General features: G+C 37.1%; 1 protein-coding gene across 1 annotated transcript; it reads right to left on the minus strand.

Moving 5' to 3' along the window:
- Positions 1–3,307: 3,307 nt before the first annotated feature.
- RETREG1 (reticulophagy regulator 1) lies at positions 3,308–25,014 on the minus strand. Its single transcript, XM_010164067.1, has 7 exons — positions 24,835–25,014; positions 12,317–12,443; positions 10,445–10,529; positions 9,775–9,912; positions 7,887–7,951; positions 6,619–6,745; positions 3,308–3,844 (listed from the first exon to the last, which is right to left on the minus strand). Exons 1-7 carry the CDS (start codon positions 24,867–24,869, stop codon positions 3,333–3,335), a joined length of 1,089 nt encoding a protein of 362 aa, XP_010162369.1. The 5' UTR covers positions 24,870–25,014; the 3' UTR covers positions 3,308–3,332.
- Positions 25,015–25,563: the final 549 nt, after the last annotated feature.

Genomic DNA, 25,563 nt, shown 5'->3' on the forward strand with positions numbered 1-25,563 from the left:
GCGCCGCACGGAGAGGGGCGGGAGGGGCCGAGCGCTTTGACACACACACACACACCGAGCACCCTCCAGTTACCACCGGGTAGCGCGGGCAGAGCCGATCCCACGGCACGGTCACGCCCTGTGTCACCCCACGGGCACTCGCTGACACGGCCACGCTCTGATCCCGCCCTCGCACCGCAAACCCCACCGCACCGCACCGCACCGCACCGCTTGCTTTCCTCCCGGCACGTCTGGCACGTCTGGCAGCCGCCCGCCACCGCATTCGCGCTGGCCCCTCTTCCCGCCCGCCTCACTCAGGGGAAGGTGACGAGCCACGCTCGATTCGAAAGACGCTGTGGGCCACTGCGATGGGAATTTTTAAGTAACCTCTGTGTTGTGGCTGCTGCAGAACACAGCAAAATGCAGGTTTCCTGAGGGATTTCCAAGGGAAAGCAGTGTGGAAGGGATCTCGCACCACCGCATTCGCGCTGGCCCCTCTTCCCGCCCGCCTCACTCAGGGGAAGGTGACGAGCCACGCTCGATTCGAAAGACGCTGTGGGCCACTGCGATGGGAATTTTTAAGTAACCTCTGTGTTGTGGCTGCTGCAGAACACAGCAAAATGCAGGTTTCCTGAGGGATTTCCAAGGGAAAGCAGTGTGGAAGGGATCTCGCAAAGGAGAGGAACATTTTCTTTGTGTTTTGCTGTCAAACTGCTGGCCGTGGAATGTAACGTGTCCAAGCAAAGTGTTTCTTCTGTGCAGTTCTTTGGGAGGAAAGAGGGAATTTCCTGTGGAAAACTAAGCATCTTTCTCCCGCCTTGGAGGAAGATTAAATGTTACAGAATTACTGCTTTCCCATTACACAGTATTTAGGGGCTTCAAATATAATCAACTACCATAAGAACAGAAAAATGAAATTCTACTCAAATAAGCCATTATGGCCCTAAACTTTAATGATTTGCTTGTTCAAGTTTTGCTTTGTTTTTCTTTCTGGGAAAAAAAAAAAAAAAGAATAAATCGAGAAAATCTATTTTTCTACCTTGAAACCAGAAAATGGAACATTTACAAAAAGTCTGAGCAACTCCTCCAACTGCTTTTCCTCCTTGAGCTAGTCTATGACTCTGGAAGAGCACCCCTGCGTTACGGACTTTTATAACCACGAGTACTCTTCACAGAACAACAATAAAGTGCACGCTGTTCCAATGCCACCGCTGACAGCCAGCTCGCCCGTCCCACCCACCGCCCCAGAAAAGCCTCTGCAGGACGGCTCCTGCCTCTCCCTGTCCTGTAGCCCACTGCCTCCCTGCCTCCACTGCCCCTCCCGGCACCGCTGCTCCTGCACAAAGCGGCACACAGTTCTCTGGGTGTCCTACAAAGTTTCGTCAGCAACTTGGAAGTTGGACTCTCCTAACTATAGATTGTCCTAAACATGCAGTAAGGAAACAAGGCTTTTAACTCATCTGAGAAATTTAAATGGCCTTTGAACTGACTGAGTTCCTGGCAAAAGCTTCTTTTATTTTTTCAAATGGGAAGGACAAGCTGGAGGAAGCTAAAAAGGAAACTTAACAACCAACACTCTGGAAGTGATGTGGCCATGTTTTTTTAATCATTTCCAGAAACTTGCTTTTAATGTTAAGAGCTCATAAAGCTGCACCTTGTGGGATCTATATCCAGCATCCACTTACTTCGTAATGATTTTGATAATGAAGGCACAGGCTCACTTTTTAACTGGTAAAGGACAGCAAACACGGTCAATATGCATTACTGACACAAAAGCACAAGCAATGATAAAGTTAGTGTCAAAAATTCTCAGCATTTTTCCTTTTGCTACACTCGTTTTGGCCATCTGCCTATTTTTTAACCTCAGAAAGAAAAACAAATTAAAGTGGAGTTAACTTTAAACACAGGTTTACCTACACATACATGTTAGTGGAAGATTTTTATAATCTGTTGCTGTACTTTTTGAGGGTCCTAGATGACAGTATTCACCTCTTCAAATGCCAGCAAATGGAAAATCACTTGTGCAGTAGTAGCAGCTGACATGGTCCCTCAACTTTGCTAACGGTTTACATCACATTAAAAAAAAACTAGCTTTATTTCTTTCTATTTCTTTGATTACTATTGCTTGGTATTACAATTCAATTTTATCACAGGTGAACAAAAAAGCCCCACAAAAAGTTAAATAAGTTACCTGCTTAAGATTCCATGCCACTCACTGAGCATGTATGGAGTTTAAACTGGCAAATGATTTAAACAAGTTCTTTTTTTTTTTTTTTTTTTTTTCAAATTACATACCAACAAGAAAACTGTGAGTGTCTTCTATAGCAAACGACCTCACTAAACACTTATAAGTATTTTAAAAGATTCAGCTTGCAACACAACTTTTGTTGCAAGTGATGACAGCTATCCTGGGGGGGGAAAAAAAAATCAAACCCCACAGAATCTTTAATTAAGGAAGTGGCACCTAAAAAAGCCCTTTATTTATTTATTTTTTTTAACTCTAACCTCTATTTCAAATGATAACTACCCTCACCTGCTCCCAAAAAGGTTGTTCAGTTTACATGATATTAACTCTTAAATATAAAATTGTGTTGGCTGACTTTACATGGGCAATACTGCCAAGGACCAGACTCTATCAAGGAACACAGCAGGTGGCCAGTTGAATGGCATTGCCACTTCACAACTCTACAAGCCTAAAACAGCAAAAACTTGGAAATGCGTCACCATATCCAAAACAAATCAAGGGTTTTAAATAGGAAATCAAGTTCTTTGATAGTGCTGCACACATACTTAAACTAGAGTTGTGCTGGTTAATGTGTTTCATATATAGTAGATGCACTATACATAATGTTAACTGCAGGGATTCATACTTTTTCGGATGATTGAAGGAGGTGAGATTTAGTTAATCTCATTGCAATCCTCTGTTAACTTACCCTCGCTGTGTGAATCATTAATTGTACTACATGGTTGGCAACCAAGAGGAAATAAACTGACAGTGCTGAAAATTTGGCTCAGGACCCCAAAATACATGATTGCCACAAAGAAAAAAAAACCTCTCCCCCAACTCTTTTGAATGACTGAGCACCAACACTCATCTCCAACCAAACAGTGGATAGATAATTCATTTCCATGCTATTACACTGAGGTATAACTATCAGAAACATTAAACTATCAGTATCAGCTGCTATTTATCCAGTTAATTCACTCTGCATAAGGGAAATTATTACAACACATCTAAAGGGATAGTTAAAGCTGACAGCTCAGAATTTTCCTTTTTTTTTTTTTTTTTGCATTTGATTTTTTTGTGTGTTTTATGTTTAATTTCTGCTATGTTACCAGCTGCAATTTCCAGGTTAATGACTCCCAAGCAGATTTGAAAGGAAGCCTGAAGATTTTTTCTTTTCCTGGGATTCTGCTTCTTGGCCTTGTGAAAGTCCCAATTCTTTCTCAATCTGTTCAAGCTCAGACTGGTCAAGCAGTTCAAAATCATCAGCTTCCTCTGTGTCTGTCTCCTCGCTCAAACTGGGCACTGCCTGTGAGGGGGCTTGCTGTGTGGACTGCAACTGGTCTTTGATGGCAGCAGACACCGCAGCTGCGATGACGTCCCCAGCAATTCCACTCATCAAATTAAAGGTTTGGTCACTGGTCAAAGGCAAGGAGAGCCCTGCAGTGGATGGCCTCTCTTGACTCTGTCTGGAAGCATGATCCACCTTGAAATATGTTTGTTCTTTTCTTTGTTTTTGCTGGATGGGCAGACCGATGCTCGAGTCATCGTCATCGTTTGTTCCGGCACCATTTTCTAAAGAAGGAAATTCTGAAAGATCTCTAGCGAAAGCTTCTTCATGATCACTAGGTCGGTCAAAATCTGTTACAGCATTAACAGAAGGAAACAGTGTTAGCAAACACGAAAGGCTTCACAAAAAAAGCTGCCAAATGTAAAAATGCAATTAGTTAAGTGTTCCTTCTAATACATTTACTAATCCACAGTCTAGTAATATTCTGTAGTCTCAATGCAGAGGAGCTTTGTATGACATCTAAAATAAAATGGCTTTGAGGTTGTGAATCTAGTACCCCAAATCACCTGGTATCAACCTAACTCAGAAAGTTATTTGAGGAAAATAACTTTTTAAAATGGCATTAAGCTGTACACGAAACAACCCATGCAAATCTTCAGCACAGCTACTTCAAAATATACCAACCACAGAAAGTCCTAAAATTTATAACATGACAACAGGTCTCTCAACTCTTTTTCTTCATAATGTATGTGAATTACAAATACATAAGCATGTACAAATGTGTTACAAGCTTTTAATACACTTGAAGACTGAAAAACAGAATGTTTGTGTGTTTAAGTAAAGACATCAAACCAATGTGAAGACCTAATTTATAACTTTTTCCTTTCTTGGCCAATGCTTGCATTAAATAAGAAACAGAAAATGGAAACTCTACAGATGACGAGGATTGTTTCACATTTTCAAGAGCATAAAAAGCAGAATGTTTACAAATAAAATATGAGATTTTAATGGCTGCATTAATGGCACAGTATTTGTTATTAGAAATGTGTACAACATACTGTACTGTACATGGCCTGTGGAAGAGGCCTAAATGAGCATAAGGGAATACTTTGATCTAGTATTTGAAAGAGAAGGCAAAAAAATAATCAGTTTGAACTTACTTTCTATGAAAACAAGCAGTATGAACATTCATAAGGGCTAAGGAAATGAATCCTAAAAATGTTTCATATGTCATTCTCTCCATTTTCTTTAGAGAAAAGCAGGCTGGAAAGGTGAGGAGGAAGGGCTGTGCGGTATGCAGAGTGATGGCTCAAACGCACAGAGCTTTGACAGGAGATGAGCCCAGTCCTTGGATGCATCCCATCTGGTCTTGCACTTGTGTGTATGTCCCATTTGCTGAAATGCTCCATAGGGAAGAAGAGTGGGTGTTGTTTATTTTTCACTTAGCAAGGCCTTTAACTTAGTTTCCCACATTATCCTTATGGCCAAATTGGTGAGTGAAGTGGATAAGTGAACTGTAAGGTGGGTGGAAAACTGGCTGAACTGCCAGGCTCAAAGGGCTGTTACCAGTGATACAAGATCCAACTGGAGCCCAGTAATTAGTGGCACCTCTCAAGGGTACTGAAGCCAACACTGTTCAATGTTTTTATTAATGACTTTCATGATGGGATGCAGTGCATTCTCAGCAGGGCAGAAAGGAAAAGCTGTGGGGCACGTGTATTTGACATTCTGGAGGGCAGGGCCCTCAGAAGGACCTCAACAGGCTGGAGAAATGAACAGGCTGAAAAGAAAGATAATAAAATTCAACAAAAGCAAATATGAAGTCCTGCATCTGGAATGGAATAACCTGTGCAGCAGCACAGGCTGGAGGCAACGAGGCAGAAAGCAGCTTTCACAAAAAGACCTGTGGACAACAAGTCAGTGGTACGCCCTTGCAGCAAGGAAGGCCAACCACATACTGAGCTACGCTAGCAAAAACAAAGTCAGAAAGTCAATAGAAGGGGTCTTTTCCCTTTATTTTGCACCTGAGAGCACACATTGTAGTACTTTGTCCAGTTCTGACCTCTCCAGTACAAGAAAGACAATGAAAGACTGGAGTGAGATTATTAGGGGGCTGGAGAACAGGACACAAGGAGATGCTGAGACAATGGGCTTTGTTCGGCCTCAAGAGAAGGCGGCAAAGTGGGGATCACATAGTTGCCTTTGACTACCTAATGGGAAGGTACAGAGAAGATGGGGCCTGACTGAAAGGTGCATAGTGGAAGGATGAGAGTAAAATGACACAACCTTGAGTATGGGAAACTTGCTATAAGAAAAAACTTTTTCACCATGAAGGTGATCAAATATTGAAAAAGGCTGTCCAGGGATGTTGCTGAATCTCTACCATTAGCGATGCTCAAAATTCAACTGCTCACAGCCCTGACCAACTTGATTTGAGTTGAACCTGCTTTGAATAAGAGGTCAGGCAAGATGAATGACAAAGGCTCATTCCAACTTAAGATTCTGTGACCATACAACGCTGCCTATTTATAACTTGAAATATTAACAAAATAATTTGAATTATTAATCTGGCCTTTATAATGATGGTAAGTAATATCACCCTACTTGCCATTTTCAGTGAACATCTTCCTAGAAAAGAAGAAACACAAGACAAGCAGAGCAACAAATCCACTGACAAAATCACATCAAACTACTGATGCCCTTAACCTTTATTCAGGCAAAGTACTAACTGAAAACTTCATCTGTAAAAAGTAAGAAGTGTTTACTTTTTCTTCCTCAGCTTTTATTCATATAGTTACTCACAGAACCAGAGACAAAAGATTTACTAGCTTTAAAAGGTTTGGCGGAAGAGAGAGTTAAGTCCAGCATATACTGAATGTGTTGGTTTTACTTGCCACTATTTATTTATTTAGATTCTTACAGATGTGCTTTGTTATTTTTAAGATGTGAGCAGCTCTTACACGAGATGTATCCAAAATTATATAAACACTGGGATTAATTTTAAATTCATTGTAGAGGGGGAAAAAACAAACAAACAAAAATTATGTCCTCAAATTCTCTAATTGTTTTCAGGTAACTTACATGACTGCAATTCATCGATGAAATAGATGAAGCCAATACATACCATCAGATGTGTCTGTCTGTGGAGAATACCCCTCGGATAAATTAAAGGTCCCATTATCGGTCCAAGATACTTCCGATACATCTGTGTCGGACACCGACAGCTCTTTGGCAACAACTGCAGGACTGACCTACGCATAAAGAAGTCCCATACATGGCATTTTTATACTCAAAACACTCACATTACAGGAAGCCAATGCTTAGATACTGAAAAAGAAGTCTCTGGCATGTGACAGCAATATAAATCATCCCCTACTTAAGCTCTAATTGTAGAAATATGAAAATAGGAGTATAAAATACTTAGAAGTGAAGCATCCCTCTTCTTAATAAGTCAAAGCTGTATTATACTAAAGAATAGAAAATTCCAATTATTCATTCTGAAAGTAATAAAAGCAGAATGAGCCTGCAAACACAAAATACACATAACCATAAAGAAATGCAAAAACTGTAAAAATGCATAAATGTATAAAAAACCTCAGTATCTATAAGGCAATAAAAATTAGTTAAATAAAAAAATAATTATCCTTTACAAATTTATCCCACAATATTCAATTACATCAGCTATAAATTTTTATCCCATGGGATATAGATTTATTTATTTTTCAGAATATATAGACACCTTCAAAGTGATCACTGTCAAAGTCAGGCTTTGTACACTATTGGATAAGAATTCATATAAATATCTTTTTTTTTTTTTTTAATATCAACCAGTGTTCTGATTATAATGGAAAATCCTTTGCCCTACAGTTATTTAGAATGTTAAAAGAAAAAGGAGATACTAGAGTGTTCTCATACATATCTAGAAAGATATTTATAGATAATACACTGATTTACACTGTCATTGAAAATGATCAGACAAGTGACTACCCAAGTATCTGACAAATTACAGAGGTTTTCTTTGAACGTTTCCCTTTTATATTTTAATTTGATAAAAATCATCTGCAATTTCAATGTTGTAAATAAAACCAGCTGCCTTTGTATTAAATTCTAGTTTAATCATTCCACAGCCAATACCAAATAAACACATTCTTAGTTCAGTAGGGCAAAGAAACCATTACCTTGAAGGTCAGAAGTCACAAATGCAGTAAGTTAATTAGTATAAGCCTAAAGATGGAGACCATGAATCACTTCTATAGCATACTGCTTAGCTCAGGAACACGGCCTCCTGGGGAGGTTAAAGTCTTCCACAGAAAACTGAGACAGTAGTGTAGATACTCTCCATTATCTATATAGATTTTAAAAGCAAGATAGGGCTGACTGAAAATAAGTCACCTTAGGACACAGGGCTGATATGTCTAATTCACTGTCATCTTCTGTGGGTTTTAGTTTTGCTGTTTCTGAAAGAAAAAAAAAAATCTTTTATCCTACTCATGACAATGGACTTCCAGGGTCCATGTGCGTTCTTTGTCACACAGCCTGTGCAGCACAGTTAACTTTCACCTCTTGACACAGCGCATCATCTATGTAATATGCCACCACAGTGAGGGGAAAAAGGCTGATTGAGGGGCTATGTATTTATCAAAATATATCGTGCAGCAGCCAAACTGGGAGACAAACTGTTGCTCTGAAATATATTCCAACACATTTATTAGTTTCAGAAGTCTCTGTTGCTCACCATAATATAATGTTCCCTGGCAATATGCATCTATCTTTTAAACTGTGCTGCTGGTACAACGCACAGTTGTAACGTACTGTTAAAACAGGCAGTGTAGTTATCCCAGCACATTACTTTCACATCAGAACACGCAATTTTCTGGATAATTGTGTGTAATCTTCATTCACAAAACCTTTCTTCTTCTTTACACCCAGTTCCCCTGCATTCACAACATTTTTATGCAAATAACACACACAAAGCATCCTCTGAAGTCTGGTAGAACGCTGCTCCTAAAAGATGAGCGGAGACACAAATTTCGCCTCTTCTCTTCTCTCCATCTGAGAATAGTCTCATGAATATTATAAACCAACATTAGCTGAAAAACCCAGTCATATTATTCTTGGTTGCCTACTTTTGCCATTTTCTCTCTCGTGCCAATACAAGGGTTTGTGAAACCCTGTGGTGAACTTAAGTGGTGAAGCAAGGTAGGGAACTTCTCTGGGTCAAATTAAACCAGAGGGTGAGAGGCAGGAAAGAATGAATCTAACCTCAAACATTTTTCCTGTGCTGGCTTATGAAATTTATGAAATAGTCTGATCTCTCTGCCAGTTTCCCTTACACATAGAAAAAGGTTGTATAAAATAGGAAGAAAATTTTCAGTGCAGTATTCCTTATTTCCAGCACCTACTGCAATATATGTAAGAGAAGGGGAAAAGGCAGACGGTTCATCCCATTGTATCTAGAAACAGCACGTTGTATGATGAACGGTTACAAGAAATGCATGTTTTAAAGCAGATATGAAATCTACTGATGTAACAACAACTAAATAGGGTAGGCTACCTGCAAGTAATATGACTACACCATAAAGGTTTAATTACCAAAAATGTAGCACACACAAAAAGTAAACTAAAGATAACATTGTTCATATAACTGTTTTTCTTGAAATAGCTTCATTACTTAAAATATAAAAGTTTCCAGTGTTATAAAGATTTCAGGTGAGATAGGTGAGATTTTGTTTTAAACTGATTTCTCCCCTTTCTAACTAAAAACTTTGACTGATTTGTAGCTACTACCTTACTGCAATTATTAAATACTTATTGAGTATTTGGGGAAGAAAACAAATTCTTGTTGTTTTGGGGAGTGAAAACACAGCAAATTTAGATACTGGAACAGAATTCAGTTTCTTACTGAAAATTCTGTTCCGTACTCATTTTGTGTTCTTGAGTGAGTCTCTCTCCTGGCTAAGTTTGCCTTATCTAAACAGAGATAAGCATTGCATACTTTACAGCCAGTAGTTTTTTTCTGAAAAACTACAAGTACCTCTAATCCAAGTATGAAGAGGACCATCAATCTTGCCACGTTTCCTTCTATTAAATATTTTTTTTACCATACCTAGACATCTGACACACATTATCACTCCTTAAAAAGCTAAGAGTGGTAGCCAGGTTCAAAACAAGAAATAACTTTACGATTGTCTTCACAGGACAAACCAAACTGTCTGCAAGGTGAATAGGATTTTCTCTGCATACAGAAATACATTACTTGGGACTATACTTGATTACTCACCAGATCTTTCTTTTTTCTTCTGGTTGATATATTCCACTATTCCAAAATCTAGTTTCATCAGAACACTCTTAATTTTGTTGCACACTTTCTGTCCAAATTCATTGCACTTAAGGAAGGGACATAAAAAGGCACACAATACTGTGATAAAAATGAAGACAGAGAAAAATTGTATTGAAATACTGCTTTATAAGAAATTTCTCAATAAAGATTAAACAATCCACTTGTGTTAGATAACTACTAATGTTATATAATGCAGTTAGTTTTACATGAAAGAGCACTGTGAAATGCCCATGTCAGACAAACTGCTAATGTCAAATCCAGTTTCTAGGAGCCATTCCTACTCACTGCAGAAAACACCATTGTATTCATACCAACTGACACCTTTTTACTTCCAGTAAGGTGTAATTTATGATGACTGTAACATTTATTGTTGTCTTGATTTCGTTTGATTTTCATATCCCTACCTGAGAAACACTGTGCCAGAATCAACAAGCTGATAAACCTGTAAGCTGACTTCCATATGACAAAAAGCACTTTTCAGAACCTACATATATATATGTGTGTGTATATATTTAAAAATATATATAAAAATAAAGGACTCTCCATACAAAGATCAAATAACGAGCAAACCACATATATAAATTATGACTGAAAAAGAGACTATACTTACGCAGGACATAGGAGAGGACAACTCCAGGAATGTAACTTCCCAAGACAGTGAAAAATGTACATACACTGCAGACTAGTAGGCAAAACTGGCAAAAAACATTAAAATTGGCCATTAACACACCCACTGTTTAAATATTTAGATCATTTTGCAAAAGAAAAATGTTGCATGCTAAATTAAATCTAGAATGCAGTGGAAAATGGAAGGGATTTTTTAAAAACTTATTAAATAGTTTAACATTTCTTGTGCAAATAAGCATAAAACAGTTCATTTTAGCTTATTAGAACGTACCCCCTCTTCTATTATAAAAATATCCTATTTTTATTAATTTACTGTAAAGGTTTAACAGTGCTAAAATTACTACAAATTACTTCACCTTCATTACACAAAAAAGGCTAAACAGTTGATATGCAGAAAACGACCCCATATCACTAACTGAAGTATTACAATGCATATTTGCTGTAGGCTTACAAAAGAGAAAGTCCTCCCAGTGAGTACAGTTTTCTCCCGTGTTGCTTCGTGAAACTGTTTTCTCTCCTATGCTGGCAAGCACCCTCTTGATGCTTGCTGGCTACTCTAGCATCCCTGTAACAACACACTGAGCTGACTTGTCAATATGAAACCTGAGGTTCAGCCTCTGCTGTGACTGAGACAATGTCATCACTGTTCCCAACTGCACAATGCTGGGTATAGAACTGACCTGTTGAAAGTTTACAGGAAGAATCCATTTGCTTTTGGAGTTGAATTCCAATAAAAAGGTTAATTCAAAGAAATCAGTGCCTAATTTGCTTATAATTATAACAGTAAAATAGAGACATGGCTCAGAGAATGAGATCAGGAAACAGAAAGGAAAATATGCTGTCAAAATTAGCTTTTCTAAATCAAGTTTACATGTATCTTTAACATACAGTTACTGTGTCATGTTACTACATGACAAAATTGAGGGACCGTGTGTACTGATACTGCATTTCCTTACCTTAATATACATCTATTTCTCTTAAATATAAATTTATTACCCTAAACATGTAATTTCTTTTTGTACAATTTATATATCTTTGAAATTTATTTAATCCTGTTGCTCATACGTATTTTCAGTCTAATATTTGAGTGTGGTATTACACACTTCCAATTTGCTAATTCTGAAGAGCCTGTTTCCATGGAATATTTTGTGGCAAAGTTAACTGAGATCAGAAAAGGGGAAAAAAATTCTAATCTCCTTTTAAATTTTTATAATTAGCAACACAACTATAAAAATGAAAGCTACTACTGCCATGATATACTCTACATTATTTATATTTTTCTTTGGAAAAGGAAGCCATCTCAGTTTTGGCTAGAACTACGTAACAATCATCTTCTTAGTAGGAAAGAAGAAACCTTACTCTTGCTTACCGCTTCATGAACTGGGTTATCCAGCTCAGTCTTTCCAGTAAAAAAAAACAACCCAAAAACCAAAGAACTATATCTGTATAGAAGAAAAATTATCACAATATAAAAGGAAGGATTCTCTTCTATCACATAATACTTGTGCAGCTATTTCTGAAAATTAAAATTATTTGGAAAAAACCATGTATGTTTAGGAACTGTGTACTCTTCCAGCTTTTTCAACTTTTTATTAAATTGTGATGTTTTAAATTTCCTTTCCATTGAATAACTGTTGAGGTTCCAGCAGCAGTAAGGGGCAGGACTGTACTGCTGTAAACTTTACTGTGAGCAGCTTTGCTCACTGACGACCTAGCTCTGTTCTGCACAGGAAGAAATTAGCAGAAACTCAAGACTGAATGTATCGTATGTATTTTATTTTTCAGGAGTGGGATTTTTTTTTTTTTTTAAAAAATCTATGTCACCAAACTGTTAATCTTACTTGGGAGTGCTTACCTTGCCAGGGTTTTGTTCCTTGAAGTGGGACATTTCTTGAAGAAATACGAGTAAATTCATCAGTGTTTCTGAAATGCACTGATTTATTCGGGGTCTGTAGTCTTGCCTGGAATTGATGACTTCCCAGCTGAGCAAAACAAACAAAAACACCCAACAACTTTGGTTATAGCTCATATGAAAGTTGAAACTGGTTGAAAATATCTGAAGCCTTATCAACGTCCAAGCCAATCATGCTGTAAAGCTATTGCCTCCAGTGACTGAATGGCTGCTGCTACCCTACAGATACCTGTGCTCATTTCCACATATTTTATATTGGACTAGTTCCGTCTTTTTTAATCACATAAATTCTGTTCAGTAGTAGCCATTTTTAGTCCATACAAGCAATTATGGAAGACATTACTGCTTATTCATTCTGGCATAAGAAAAACCTGAGTTCAAGGCACAGTTGTAATCTAAATTAATCAAGTGAACCCCAAACTTGTTTCTTAGTATTATTTTTTTCTGAAAAAATATACCACAGTACTTTTCATTGCCACGAGGTGGCCATGTATATTAATATATTTAATTTCATGCATATAACCCTTGTGCTTTTTCTTTTCTGCTTTTCATTTTGTTCTGCAAACTATGATGATCTTTAAGAGAATGTTATCCAACTTAGAAAATAAAAAAAATTCTCTTGAAGTCTTTATGTTTACATTAGTTTCCCTATTGAATTTTTATTTTTCTATCCTATGGAAAGAAGTGTTCCTGAAGCTTAGCTTATTACTGTTCAGTCCTTTTAATATAAAAAGAAACTGTACTGAATAATTTGCTGAAAAACATGAGAAAGCATATGTATCTAATTTTGGGCTGATCAGCTTAGATAGCACCTAGTTTAAATTACTGCATCGTGTATCTCTTTGGAGTTGACAAGGTACCTACCACAAAGATGTTTTATGAAACAACATAAGAAAAGAAAAACACAGACAGGCCACTCAATGTCAAATCTTCTGGTACAAAGTACACATGTACCACAGTGCAAATATTCAGAATCTGAAGTAAATTCTGCACCAGTTCTGCAAAGTTATCTTTCACATAATTCACTGCTCAGTACACACACTTTTGATCAGAGTGAATGCAAGTAAGCCATAAACAATCCCACAGTCGTTTTCCTCTGATACCTAATCCATTAAATGCTTAATGCATCACTGCATTAATAGGAAAGTTTCACCACTGGTGGATGAAATTACAGGAAAAATCAAAACCTACATTATGAAAAAAATGAATGTATAAGCGCTGGTGTGCAGCAATAAGGACATACACATAGACTGTCAGAACAAACTACCAACTCATATTTCCACATAATCACTCTGCTATTTAGCTACTAAAACATCACAAGGCCCTGTAAACAGTTCTTCTAGTTATTCAGAATGCAAATGCCCTCTGATAGTTCCCTGGGACAACTTAAATTTTAGCAAGCATCAGTAAGTGACTGATGAGATTTCTGCTGTTTAAAATTCACCCCATATAAATTTGTTGCTCAAATCCTTAACATTTGTTTCAATATTAGGAATATCAAGATATGAAATTTTGATTTTTTTGTAGTGAACATAAGACTAACAAAAAATTATCTATCATCACTTGTAAAAATACCTGCAGTGATTAAAGACTTCCACGTTAATATTATCCTTGTTCAAGAACAGATTGCTTAGTCATTTTTATTGGCACATCTCATAAAAGCCATCATAAGCATTCAGACTTTTCTCAGTTGAAAGCTGGTTAGTAGGTTGCTTTTGTCCACCTTTTCTACTGAGGACACGCATAACCTACCTTTGCTATATTTATATTATTAGCTATGATCTAATGTTCATTCTTACTCATAAAGCACCATTATGTTTTAGGATAGAAACTGTTAATGTCTCTCATTTCCTGATCTAAGGAAAGCCATGAAGACTTTAAAGTTTTTCAACATATGTTTGTATTTTTGTGAACCATCAGCAATACTGATGCACAAGTACAACAGCCCTGATGACCACAGGCTATCAAGACTCCTGGCTCTGGGGTTACTCTGGAGCTTTGTTCCCATAAGCGACAGACATAATGGTGCATCCTTTAAAAATTAAGAGTACTGTTTTTTAATTTGCTTAACACCTAACATTATTCAAAGCAGGCATGGATACAGCAAATTTAACCCTACCAAATTCCCTATACAGCAAATTTAACCCTACCAAAATAGGCTTTTTGAGTCTATAAAGCAAAAGTGTACAGTAATGTTCACACCCCCCTTGCACCGAGAACTGTACTGCAGATCTTTCTAGCAAAAGCAACTGGTTTACTTAAGACAGCCCAAGGAGATAATGGCTGAAGGAAAAGGGATTTGAATTCTGGCAATTATTTACTTGAAAGTTACACATATAATTGCACTGGACTACACGAGATGTATTGATTTTTCCCAAAAAGTTAAGTTTTTTACATGCTTCTCTTTGTAGGGCTGGGGCTATTTGCTGATACTCACACGTATCAGTATGCAAGAAGTTACCTCTCACATGGCAGTGTGCAAGATATGCTAACATAGCACTGAAGGGACATTATTAAAAGGGTCAAGTGGACTAAATTAGGCAGAGGCTTTGATTCATGAATCATGATAGCAAGTAAAAGAATGTAGCCCACATTATTTATTACATTATAATATCAAATAAAAATAAAAGTTTGGGATTACATTATTACCTCAGTTTTCTAGTGACAGATTAATAACAAAACTAGGCAAATGAAAAGTAGCTATATACATAAATGTCCATTTCACTTTATTTTCCAACTAAAAAAAAGTATTTGTAAATTTGCAGTTGTATAACCCAAAAGATATGTCACTTCTATTTTACATACTATGATAAAAGGAGAAAGCGAACTCTGAATTTCAAATCCAATGTCTCAGCAAAAAGAACACCTAACTTCAGTTCTCCTTAAAATCTTTAGCATTTCAGCCAAATCCCAGACAACATGCCTGACATCCAATTCAGCAAGGTCTAAAGCCACTTTTTCCTACAATTATAAATCCTTGCTCTCATTTCTCCTAAACACACAGGGTAAGAGGATCTGGGGCCTATGCTGAGTTGTACACTTGTGGTCTAACTGCTGCCCACATTTCCATTTGTCAGTTTTCACATACTTACATCTAAGTATTCTTCTCCCACATACATGATACTCACTTTTATTCTGCATGGAAATGTTAGATACCTTCTTTTCTGCTGCACCACACACATATTGATTACTTGGAAGCCGCTTTCCTAACATAATGGAGATTAATCACCTTCTCCTGTTTTCAGATACATGGTCTGAGCAGCTTTATTTTTGTTAAAAAGCCAGGAATAATTTTGGTCAAAAATGTCTATTTACACATGCATGGAGTAACGTCATCTTTCTCTATGCCTGTATTTAGCTACCATACAGCAACTTTGCCACGAGGTGGTGACACAGTAACATCGGTATCAGAACAAGGTTTGGGAGCCATTTCACAGAGAACATAAATAGCATGCATGGGAGATTCATATTCAAACTATCGTATGCACAGTGGAGCACAGAACATGACTTAAAGAAAAACTAGTATTTCAACCATGGTGTAAAACTATTAAATTTCAAAACTCAAACTGTTGCCCTATTCCTGACTTTGTTAGAGTATTTAAGTTAAAGGTGAGGGGTTTTTCCCTCCCTTTGAGAGAAAAAAAACAAAAACAAAACAAAAACCAAACCAAAACTTAAACTATTTAAAATAGTGTACCTGCAATTAATAGGATGAGAATCTCATGTCTTGGAGTAGGTGACTTTTGTAAGACAGAGAAAATGCAACATATTTTCCAGCACGCATGGCACTGCATGCAGGTATCTGCCATGGACAGAGAATGTAAAAAAACCCATTAAACCTGCAGGAACCCAGCAGGAGGGATTAGCAACGTTACACAGAACTTTTTGTCTGCCTCCCATCCACAACAGTGATTTCAATTTCCATCCTCTCTGATAATTAGCGGCTTGAGAAAAGTAGAATACAAGGGTTTTGTCTTATCAGAAGTGCAATTTTTATGGATAGGCTACTCTCCTTAAAGAAACATTGCTTCCAGCTTTTGCAAACAATTCTGTAGCATTAATAATATGTATTTTAAGAGCTGCCTGTTTACTCTAGTGTTGAACACTACTATTACAACAGTATTCTGAATTACAAAATCCTTTCACAGACGTTACTCCTATCCTTTAGTACAATTTCTGACAATCAAAGTGGAACTTTGTGGAAGCACAAAGACAGAAAGCAGACTGGCCTGATGCCTACTATCAAAACAAAGCTTTGAAATACACAGGGCAACAGGACAATTGTAGATGGCTTACTAACTTCAAGTAAATTGCAAAAACGGGGGTGTGGGGGGAGTTTAAAGCATAAACTACAATAATGCAAACTAGTTTCATATAGTTCACTCATCACCAATATAAAGAGAATATAGATTAAAGAGGAGGAGATACAACAAGGTACACTGAGTTAAATAATAACAATTTAAAATAAAAATGCATATAATGCAGAAAAATGTCACAATTGCAGGGAAAGTTCTCTGGAGTTGCTTCTCTTGGTTGTTAATAATGTTTTCCTTGGCCAAGTTTAAAAGATGTTGAAAGTATGAGCTGCAGTGCAGATAAAATGTACTGCTAGATGATCTGGTCCCATGGTCTGCATGTGGTGCATTGACAAAGAAATAGCCAAGCACTAAGAGTGGATGGTACAGGTGAAGTTTCCTTCAAAATACTGCAAATGCATTATCAAGCTTGCTCCACAAAAGAACACTTGGCACTTTCTTGTAGGCCACAAGAAATCATGAGACACCTTTGTCAGGTCTACTACAACTACACTTTTCCATTTTACAAGGAATACCAGAGACTATTCTGAAGTCTTATTCTTATCTTAGGTAACTAGAGAGTCTGCTTGCTGATCTTCGGTGTGACAATCAGATACACATGCTGCCTCTTCTTGTTCACACTGCCCAACAACTGCCAGCCCTGGCAACATCTGTCCCTCCTGTCCCTGTTCCCCAGAGCCCACTGGAGCGGCAGCATTACCAAAAGACGGAGGGTTGGAACCAGTGGGCAGCAACAGAGATCCCGGTGAAGGGGGAGCAAGAAAGAAAGGAACTACAACGTGTCTTTCTTTGTATCTAGGCAAAGACAGAGAGGTTACGTCATGCCCTTGTAGAAATGATGATGAATATCATCAGTCAATCAAGATGACATCAGTCAATCAAGAACATAAAAAACTATTCAGCATAATATTAGCAGAGTTACTTACAGTACCTTAATAAATGACTTAAATATGAACCCTATACTTCCTGCCAAAACAGCTTTTGGGACCTCTGTCAAGGTGCTCCTTTGGTGATATAAGCAGCCAACTCTTTCTGAACACCTTCAAAGGCTTTTGTGCACGATTTAGAAAGAATAAAATTTCACGCTCTCATCACTTATACTGCGTTTGCTATAAAGCACTACACTGCTATTCTAAAACTACTGTCAGTAAGATTCAAGGTGTTCAGAGAGAAAATTTATTACTCACATCCTTCTGACTACCTACTGCATCATTTCTAAAACTGAGTAAATTTATAAACTGTTACTTAGAAGCTGAAAAAAAACCAACCACCACACAAACAAAAACCAAAAAAACAAATCAACACCCTCCCGCCCCAGATGCTTCAACCCATCACAGTCACAGACTCTGGCCAGAAGAGTCAGTGGCATTACATTCTCTAAAAATGACTGATGGTGTCATGCTCTCATGTGGTATCTAGACATCTGTTCAAGCAAAGCCCCATCACATTTCTCTCAGAAAGGTCAGCAGCTATCATGTTACTGGTTTAAAGATCTCTTCGTGATGTGCTCGATTTTTTTTTATTATGTGTACACAGTTTTATATGTATCTTCACACAGATATGCTACTCAGAACTGCAGCAGTGACCAAGTACACCGTGGTGGATCTGAAGGACTGCACCTACATAAACAAAGAGTTAGTAATTACAGAGCTTCTAAACCTCCTTCATTTCCCAACTGTAACCACACATGCTTGAAATCTGTGAAGGCTCTGTAATTCTAAGGGAAACTTAGAATGTATTAGTCAAGGTGGAAGAGCTGAAAGTTACATTCCCAAAGATATGTAAATCAAAATATAGCTAATATGGCTATTTTGTAGTATTTTAAAAAGTAATACCTAGAGCTTCTAGAATGAGGCAGCTATAAGGGATGTAGATATCTAAGGACAAACCTCACAACCAACCAGGAGTTAAGTATGAAGCCTGACCAAATGAAATCAAGCATATAAACTGTTAGCAAAATCCAATCAAGCACGTTTACCTTTTAAGAGCTTTCACAGGTCTCTCCTGTGAGGAAAGGAATCACCACAATGCAGAAGGCAGCGATTATAATGATAAAGTTACCCTTCTTTGAAATAAACATTTTATACCTGAAGACCTATGCCAAAAATATATTTTAAAAATTGTCTTCTAAATTATTCGGGTACAGAGATAATGAATATAAAACAGTATTTAGATAAAAACATCTGTGAAAACATTTTACATCTAAATTTCAGGTGATCACATACTTAAAATGAAAATAACCATCTCTCTCTCCAAAATATAAAATAACATAAAAAACACATTTTACAGGTAAGTGTATTGAAGTACCAATGGCAAAACCTCTAAAATGTACTATTGAACTGCATGGTAGAAAACAATGAACATTGATTAGCCTTATTGTAATACAGCGTAACGAATTAGTGAATGTTATGTGCACTACGTGGAAAGACAGAACAGCAAGCACCACTGAACTCACAGCATAGCATCTTAATGAGCTACATGGCTAATTTAAAAGGTGATTATGTAGAACTGTGCTTTAACCTGTGTCGCTTTTGGAGCCTATGTAATCGTTAAGTATACTAAAATAATTGTATTTGTGTCATGTGGCTATGACCAAGTCAACAAGACTTGTAATTTAAATGAATCACTGGGGCACCATGAAAGACCCTGCTTGCTTCAAAGAGTTCCACAACAGGATGCTGTATCTCTGAAAGAACAAGGAACACAGGAAGCATCCACAGATATACTCCGTTCTCAAACGTTAGGAAGAATCTTAATCTACAACCGTTTTGCTACAAGCTCTACAAAGCTTTTCTAATAGAAATCTCTCCAGCTTATAGATACCCGTATGCAGTTTATTTCCCATTGTTAATCTATAGGCACCGCACAGGTTCAGGCTTTCACCAACCTGTAATACTGTGGCAAACACCCTCTAACCGATCACATTCGACATCCCTTCAATGTCAAGGCTTGGGCACACTTGCAATCTCTAAGACTTACAAAGTTAGACAACTTTTGTTTGTAAATTGAAGCTGGAAAATGTAGTTATCAACCTTAAATAATAACTAACACCATTTCCCAATCCAAAAATCTCCTTTAATTATCATCTCTCCTGTAGTTAAAACATCATTTCTAAGAACTGAATTCTGTTAACACCATGCAACATAGCTTCTCAAGCTTTTGAAGTGTTTTCTTTCTGACCTCATCTATCTTCACCTGACATTTCAATTCCATGCTTTTTATTAACAGTGAGTCAGTCCAATTTGCTGTTACTGGTTTGTTTTTTTTTTCAGGAGAAGGTGTGCAGTAAAAAGCTGAAACAACATCTTATTGCACAGCTTTCAGTAACATGCATGTCCCTTTTACTTTCTGACTAAGAATATTTTCCAGTAATATTACTGTACAAGAAATATGTTTAAATCATCAGCATTTGAAGAGGCTGGGTGTGTTTTTCGCAATGGACTGCACAGCAGACTGCTCAGGATACGTGACTTTCAATAAAACATAATATAAGCAACATTTCAAACCTGACTATATGCTTCTTGCACAGTGTGTTAAACTAAAGCCATACTGGTATTTTCTTCTCTTCAACTGACATGGGAACATTTTGCCAGTGGTGTGCTGCTAAACAATATCAATCTCATAAATGTAGGTGGTTTTTTTCTTATATTAATACTCAAGAACAAGTTTTTCTGAAAATTAAAGCAATCCTCTTGTTATAAAAATACAGTCAAGTGTTCTGCAAAGGGATAGGGAAACTCATCTTGTTCTACACGTTACCTAAAAAATAAAAATGACCCATTACTACCAGGATTTTATTTTGGAGGAGATGTGTTCATCTCTTCTATTCAAGTATCAGTCATCTTACAACGTCTTAATAAGGAACTGTATTGTCTTTCCTTAGCTGATCAGATACAAACTGGTTAACTCCAACTTTTTTTGAAGGTGATTCCAGCACACAAGCTCCTCAACACAGAAGACTGTACTAAATGTTGTTGGGTATTGCTCAATGTCCTGCTAAAATAAACAAAATATATTCCAACTAAATTTGGGGCATTTCATTGTTCAGATCCTCTAGACAGACTCTTCTAAGCAAACTCTTCAGCTGTCACAGGAAACCCTTCCTTTGACCTGTGCCATTCTTGTCCAGCTCTCCTGAGAAGAACACCAGCTACTCCAGTTCGAGGTCATTCAAAACATGAAATGTGATCCCATAGTCAAGTGCTGTTGGTCCAAACTCATGACGTCATCAATAAGTATAGAATTTTAAAACATCTTTTTGCATGAAAATTGAGTGTTTCAGTGCCACATAAATACTATTATAGACTTGCTTTCTGTTTAGCAGAGACTACAGTGCTATTACCACATGCTGTTATCTTTTTACCAAGACAGTACAAGGGCTGGGATCTTCCAGGCCAGCTTCCCATTTGTAATAGGCACTGATGATGCAAAAGAGACATTTTCATTGCACTATTTTTGTTCAGAAAAGTAAGAAAGTCTTGTTTCTGTTAACAGGAGCATAAAGTTCTGTTTGCAGAACTTTGAACAGCTCTGCTCAGCTGCTGCAAGCATTCCTTTCACATTTATTTTTCTCCTGCAGACATCTCTTTTAACCCTTTTTGCAAAGTCAACTAATTTTCCTCCTTCAGCCTTCACATTCTTCAGCTGGGATACTCCTAGTTCAAGGCCTCTCAAAGTCAAACAGCTAGGAAAGATGAACTGAGCATTCCCTGAGTTGCAGAGCAGCTGCCCAAAAAAGGAAAACTAGATTTTCAAGTGCCAGACAAAGAACACTTTTAACCTGCAAAAACATGACAATGACTTTTTGTGTAATACTACAAGGCAGCTTTAACTCCTGAGTGGGAATGAATTCTCTTTTCAGATGGCTTTAATGTATTTTGTATGAGCAGGTGATCATTTACTTTGATGCATTAATGCATTACTGAGAGTTCCTGGCATGAGCTAACCACTTGCCTACATTTGTGCACTGAATTCAATCGTAAAAGGAAATCAAATACTTTCCATTTTATTAACTAATACTAGCAGACGAAACCCATATTCTTATATAATTACAAATCAACATGCTTTGAATAAATAAATAACATGCAGATTTGACATTGAACTGCATCTCCACTTAGAATATATATACTGAGAAAGGTCATACACTGTGAGACTGTAATTCAAAACCAACTGGTTCAAAGCAATACAGCTTTCTCTCCCATTTTTATTCAAGTCATAAAAGGTTTCTGGCTAAGCTTAGTGCACTATCCTTTTAAATAACAAGCAAACGACAGCAATCAGAACAAGACAGACATTGTTTTGAGAGAGGAAGTTACACAACTATTTCTCTGAAGCACCTACAGCCAGGTGCTTCCACCACTTCGGGACCAGTTATTCACAGTACTTTTTATGCATTCTTGACCATCATTAGATTCCCCATGAGTTGTCTTTTTTTTTTTTTTTTTTTTTAAATAAATTATACCATCTTACATCAAAACTATAGGGAACCTGACAATAAAGAATTATTGGGGAAAATACTATCCTTATGCCAAACTGTTTTCTATCCTTGACCTTTGGTCACATCTTTCCTCACTGTTCTTGATCTGCTACCACCCGGGATCATATGACAAAACAAATCAGAAGATATAAGTGGATACCTAATCTTTACAACTCCTACCTTTTTTACTAGCATATACTAAGAAGTATTTGTGCATATGTTCCTCTGCTTATTATATATTTACATTCACAATATGACTAACAGACTATTGACCAATGCCACATCTTTTAACTATGAGGTTATAACGTTCATGAAATATATTCATGATGCAACATGACATATCTTCTGAAGTAGGACATGAACTCAAGGGGGAAGAAGAGGTAAGAAGTGTTTGTATCTGAGAAGGAGCTACAAGGAGTGCAGTGCACTGAAACTGATCAGCAAACAAAGCTCATTCTACAGCTTCTATAAAAATACCACTGCCTTCCTTTTTTAAATAGATAAAGCAGTAGCCTTGATTCAGTATGCCCTCAAAATTACCCCATTATCTGTGGATTTACATCTCTTCTTCTGCAACTCTAAAATGAACTGCTCCAGTACAGTTCCCATATTGCTCCAGTACACTACCAACAGCTCTTCCTTCGATTCCCTCTTGTTGAACTTGTACCAAAATATTCCGACCTCCACCAAATCTCATTATTACTTCTGTAGGAATGTTATATCCTGTTACTACCAAGACAAAAAAGCAAATCAATTCAGGAAAATATCACAGCCTTTTGATTAATCTATTTTCTTAAACATTTTTGCTCAACAGCAAAGACACAAAAGGATGAGGGACTAGGGTAAGGGCCAATTAACTTAAGGGTAGTTTCAGAAATTATAAATGGGGAGAGCAGGCCCTGTTTTCACACTTTTTCAGGTTACCACTTTTTTGTTTAAAAAAACCAAAACAAACAACTTTGATTCATTAAAAAAAAATCATAGAGGCTTAGGCCTAATATTACTTAAAATGCCAAAGCTTGTTACACAGCTTTACAGAGAAAGAACTGTGAACACAGGAAGTTAGATATTACAAAGTTTGTATCTTTCGTATACCAGTTGCATCTTTTTACATCTTGGTAAACACATTTTTTTTTCCCAAATCTGAATTCTGATTTTTTTTATTATTATTATTTTTCTTCTCAGCTGGTAAAGTTTCTCCCATCTTGATTTAACAAACAAACCACAACATATTTTCAAGGAAGGACATGATGCATATCCATTATAAAACTGATTGAAAAGAGAAAAAAAAGGTGATTATGATCTGAAACCTCTTTTTTAATGTGCCATGCGTACTGGTTTCCTGTATTGAAAAATAAACAATTTAACAAACAGTAGATCCAACTAAACATTTTTAAATAAATAGCAATTAACGTTTTGGTGGCTATCAGTAATGAGTCAACATTTCCTTAGAAGAAAATAAAAAAAATGCTACCTGCTAGTGCAATTACTTTCAATCTATGTCACATATAGAGCACAACTTAGATCCCTGCAAACGGAAATGCGTAGGTGACCCCACCCTTGCAGAGACCCAATTATCCCTTCTGAGGAGCCATTCACCCACACTCCTCCAATTAGATGATCATGCCTGAATATACTGATCTACAACAGACAACCAAAAATGTCTTCTGTATTTCATCTATCTTACAACAACACATTGACATACATACTGGAAAAACATCCACAAATTCAAATCTAACTAGGAGAAATCAAATCTGAAGCCATAATGAAATGCTCACTTCTGATTCTTTTAATTTCTTAATTTTGCCTCTATATTCTGGCCTTTTGTTAACTAACTTCTGAAAAAAAAAAAAAAAAAGTCTATTTCCACATACATGACAATTTTTTTTTATTTTTTTTTTTTTGCAATGCCAAATATTTCATTAACACCATTTTAGAGCCAACATTTTGATTCACATCAAGACAGTAAAAATTGCAACTATGGAAAGTCCATGTGGAGTTTAAGAAACCTAGATTATAAACTCTGTCATAGCCAAACACCAATAATATCTATTTTTAAAATATCTGTTTTAAAATGTGTCTATTTAGATAAATTTAATTAGTGCATTTATTTCATAGGAATGTGCTGGATCATAATCGAGGAAATAGTTTTTTGTTAGATTGTTATTAAGTTTTAGATCCAACTACTTTCTTCTTTCCCTGACTGTTGGTTTTATAAGCGAATTAAGATAAAAGTTCAGAAAGACAGGCATACCTCAAAGGGACACAGTGCCCTATCTCACAGTAATGAGTTATGGTTCTGTCAGGATCGTGGCTTCAACTAAACTATTTGTGTCTCTGACATTTTGAGGCTTGTAAGTCGTCCCATGGCAGGGAAAAGTGCCTAGGTAGAAACCACCCAGTATTTTCTTCCCTTCAGCTTTAGTTTAAGAAACACATAAGAGCTGTACAATTTTACCTCTATGCAAACTTTAAGATCTAATACTTCTCTCCTAAGAAGCCTCAGGTTTAGCGTTAGAGGCAAAACCCTCAATGGTCAGATGATCTGTTACAACTTAAGAGAAAACTGATCTTATGCTGAGAACTCAGGAGCGCACACAGAGCAACCACGCGAACCCTCGGTCTGTGTTGTGCGGCACGAGAAGGCCATGAGAACCAACGTACAGTACCTTTCATCTTGTCCCGGATCCTCACTGTCTGACATTTCAGATGTACAAAGGAATTCTCTCTCTCTACCAATCGAGATAATCCAGGCACCGATCTTCTCGTCTGGTTTGTGTTTTAGAAGCGAAAACCCAGGCACCTGTCCGGTTTGCTGTGGAGGAGAGCGCTCCTTGCTCAGAGCGCAAATGTTTACAGGACATCCTAAGTGCCTGCTGGTCTTGAATGAAGTTCAGAGCATTCGGCTTTGATTGGCCAAGGCTATAAATAAACAAGTCGTGACTCACCTCACACACTATGACAGGGTGTTCAGTAGCAAGTACAGCCAAAAGCAAAACAGTTTGTTGGGGTTTTTTTTTTTTTGCTTCTGGTCATGTGAGGGAGAATCACCACCCAGTTAGTACATTTTATTTTTCTGCTTCCACTGGAAAATTTCCTCAGTGTCTCCTGTTTTTCTCAGGTGTACATGAGCAGCAACCAAAATGACAGGAAACTAAATGACACAAACTTTTAAAGTAACATGCTTAAAAATATAAGAGCAAAGCGCTTACTCTAACTGTAAAACCATCATTTTTTCCTCCCCACAAAGTGTCAGTCACAAGCTGTCAGAAGCAGCAAAATTATTCTCCATTGACTAAATTAACAGATGAAAAAAATAAACTTAATTGTTTTAAAATAAGGAATAGGAAGACGAGTTTTCAGTAAAGATTAATTGCATTGGTTTTAAGTTTTGATGC

This window comes from Antrostomus carolinensis, unplaced genomic scaffold, assembly GCF_000700745.2.
Source record: "Antrostomus carolinensis isolate BGI_N321 unplaced genomic scaffold, ASM70074v2 scaffold18103, whole genome shotgun sequence".
Classification (NCBI taxonomy): domain Eukaryota; kingdom Metazoa; phylum Chordata; class Aves; order Caprimulgiformes; family Caprimulgidae; genus Antrostomus; species Antrostomus carolinensis.

What these genes read in the sequence shown, in the direction of transcription:
- RETREG1 (XM_010164067.1), bottom strand. Translation starts at nt 24,869, where the DNA reads ATGTCAGACAGTGAGGATCCGGGACAAGATGAAAG. An exon ending in TGTCCTCTCCTATGTCCTGC is followed by an intron (nt 9,913 to 10,444) that starts GTAAGTATAGTC and finishes TTTTTATCACAG; the next exon opens with TATTGTGTGCCTTTTTATGT. An exon ending in ACAGACAGACACATCTGATG is followed by an intron (nt 3,845 to 6,618) that starts GTATGTATTGGC and finishes ATGCTGTAACAG; the next exon opens with ATTTTGACCGACCTAGTGAT.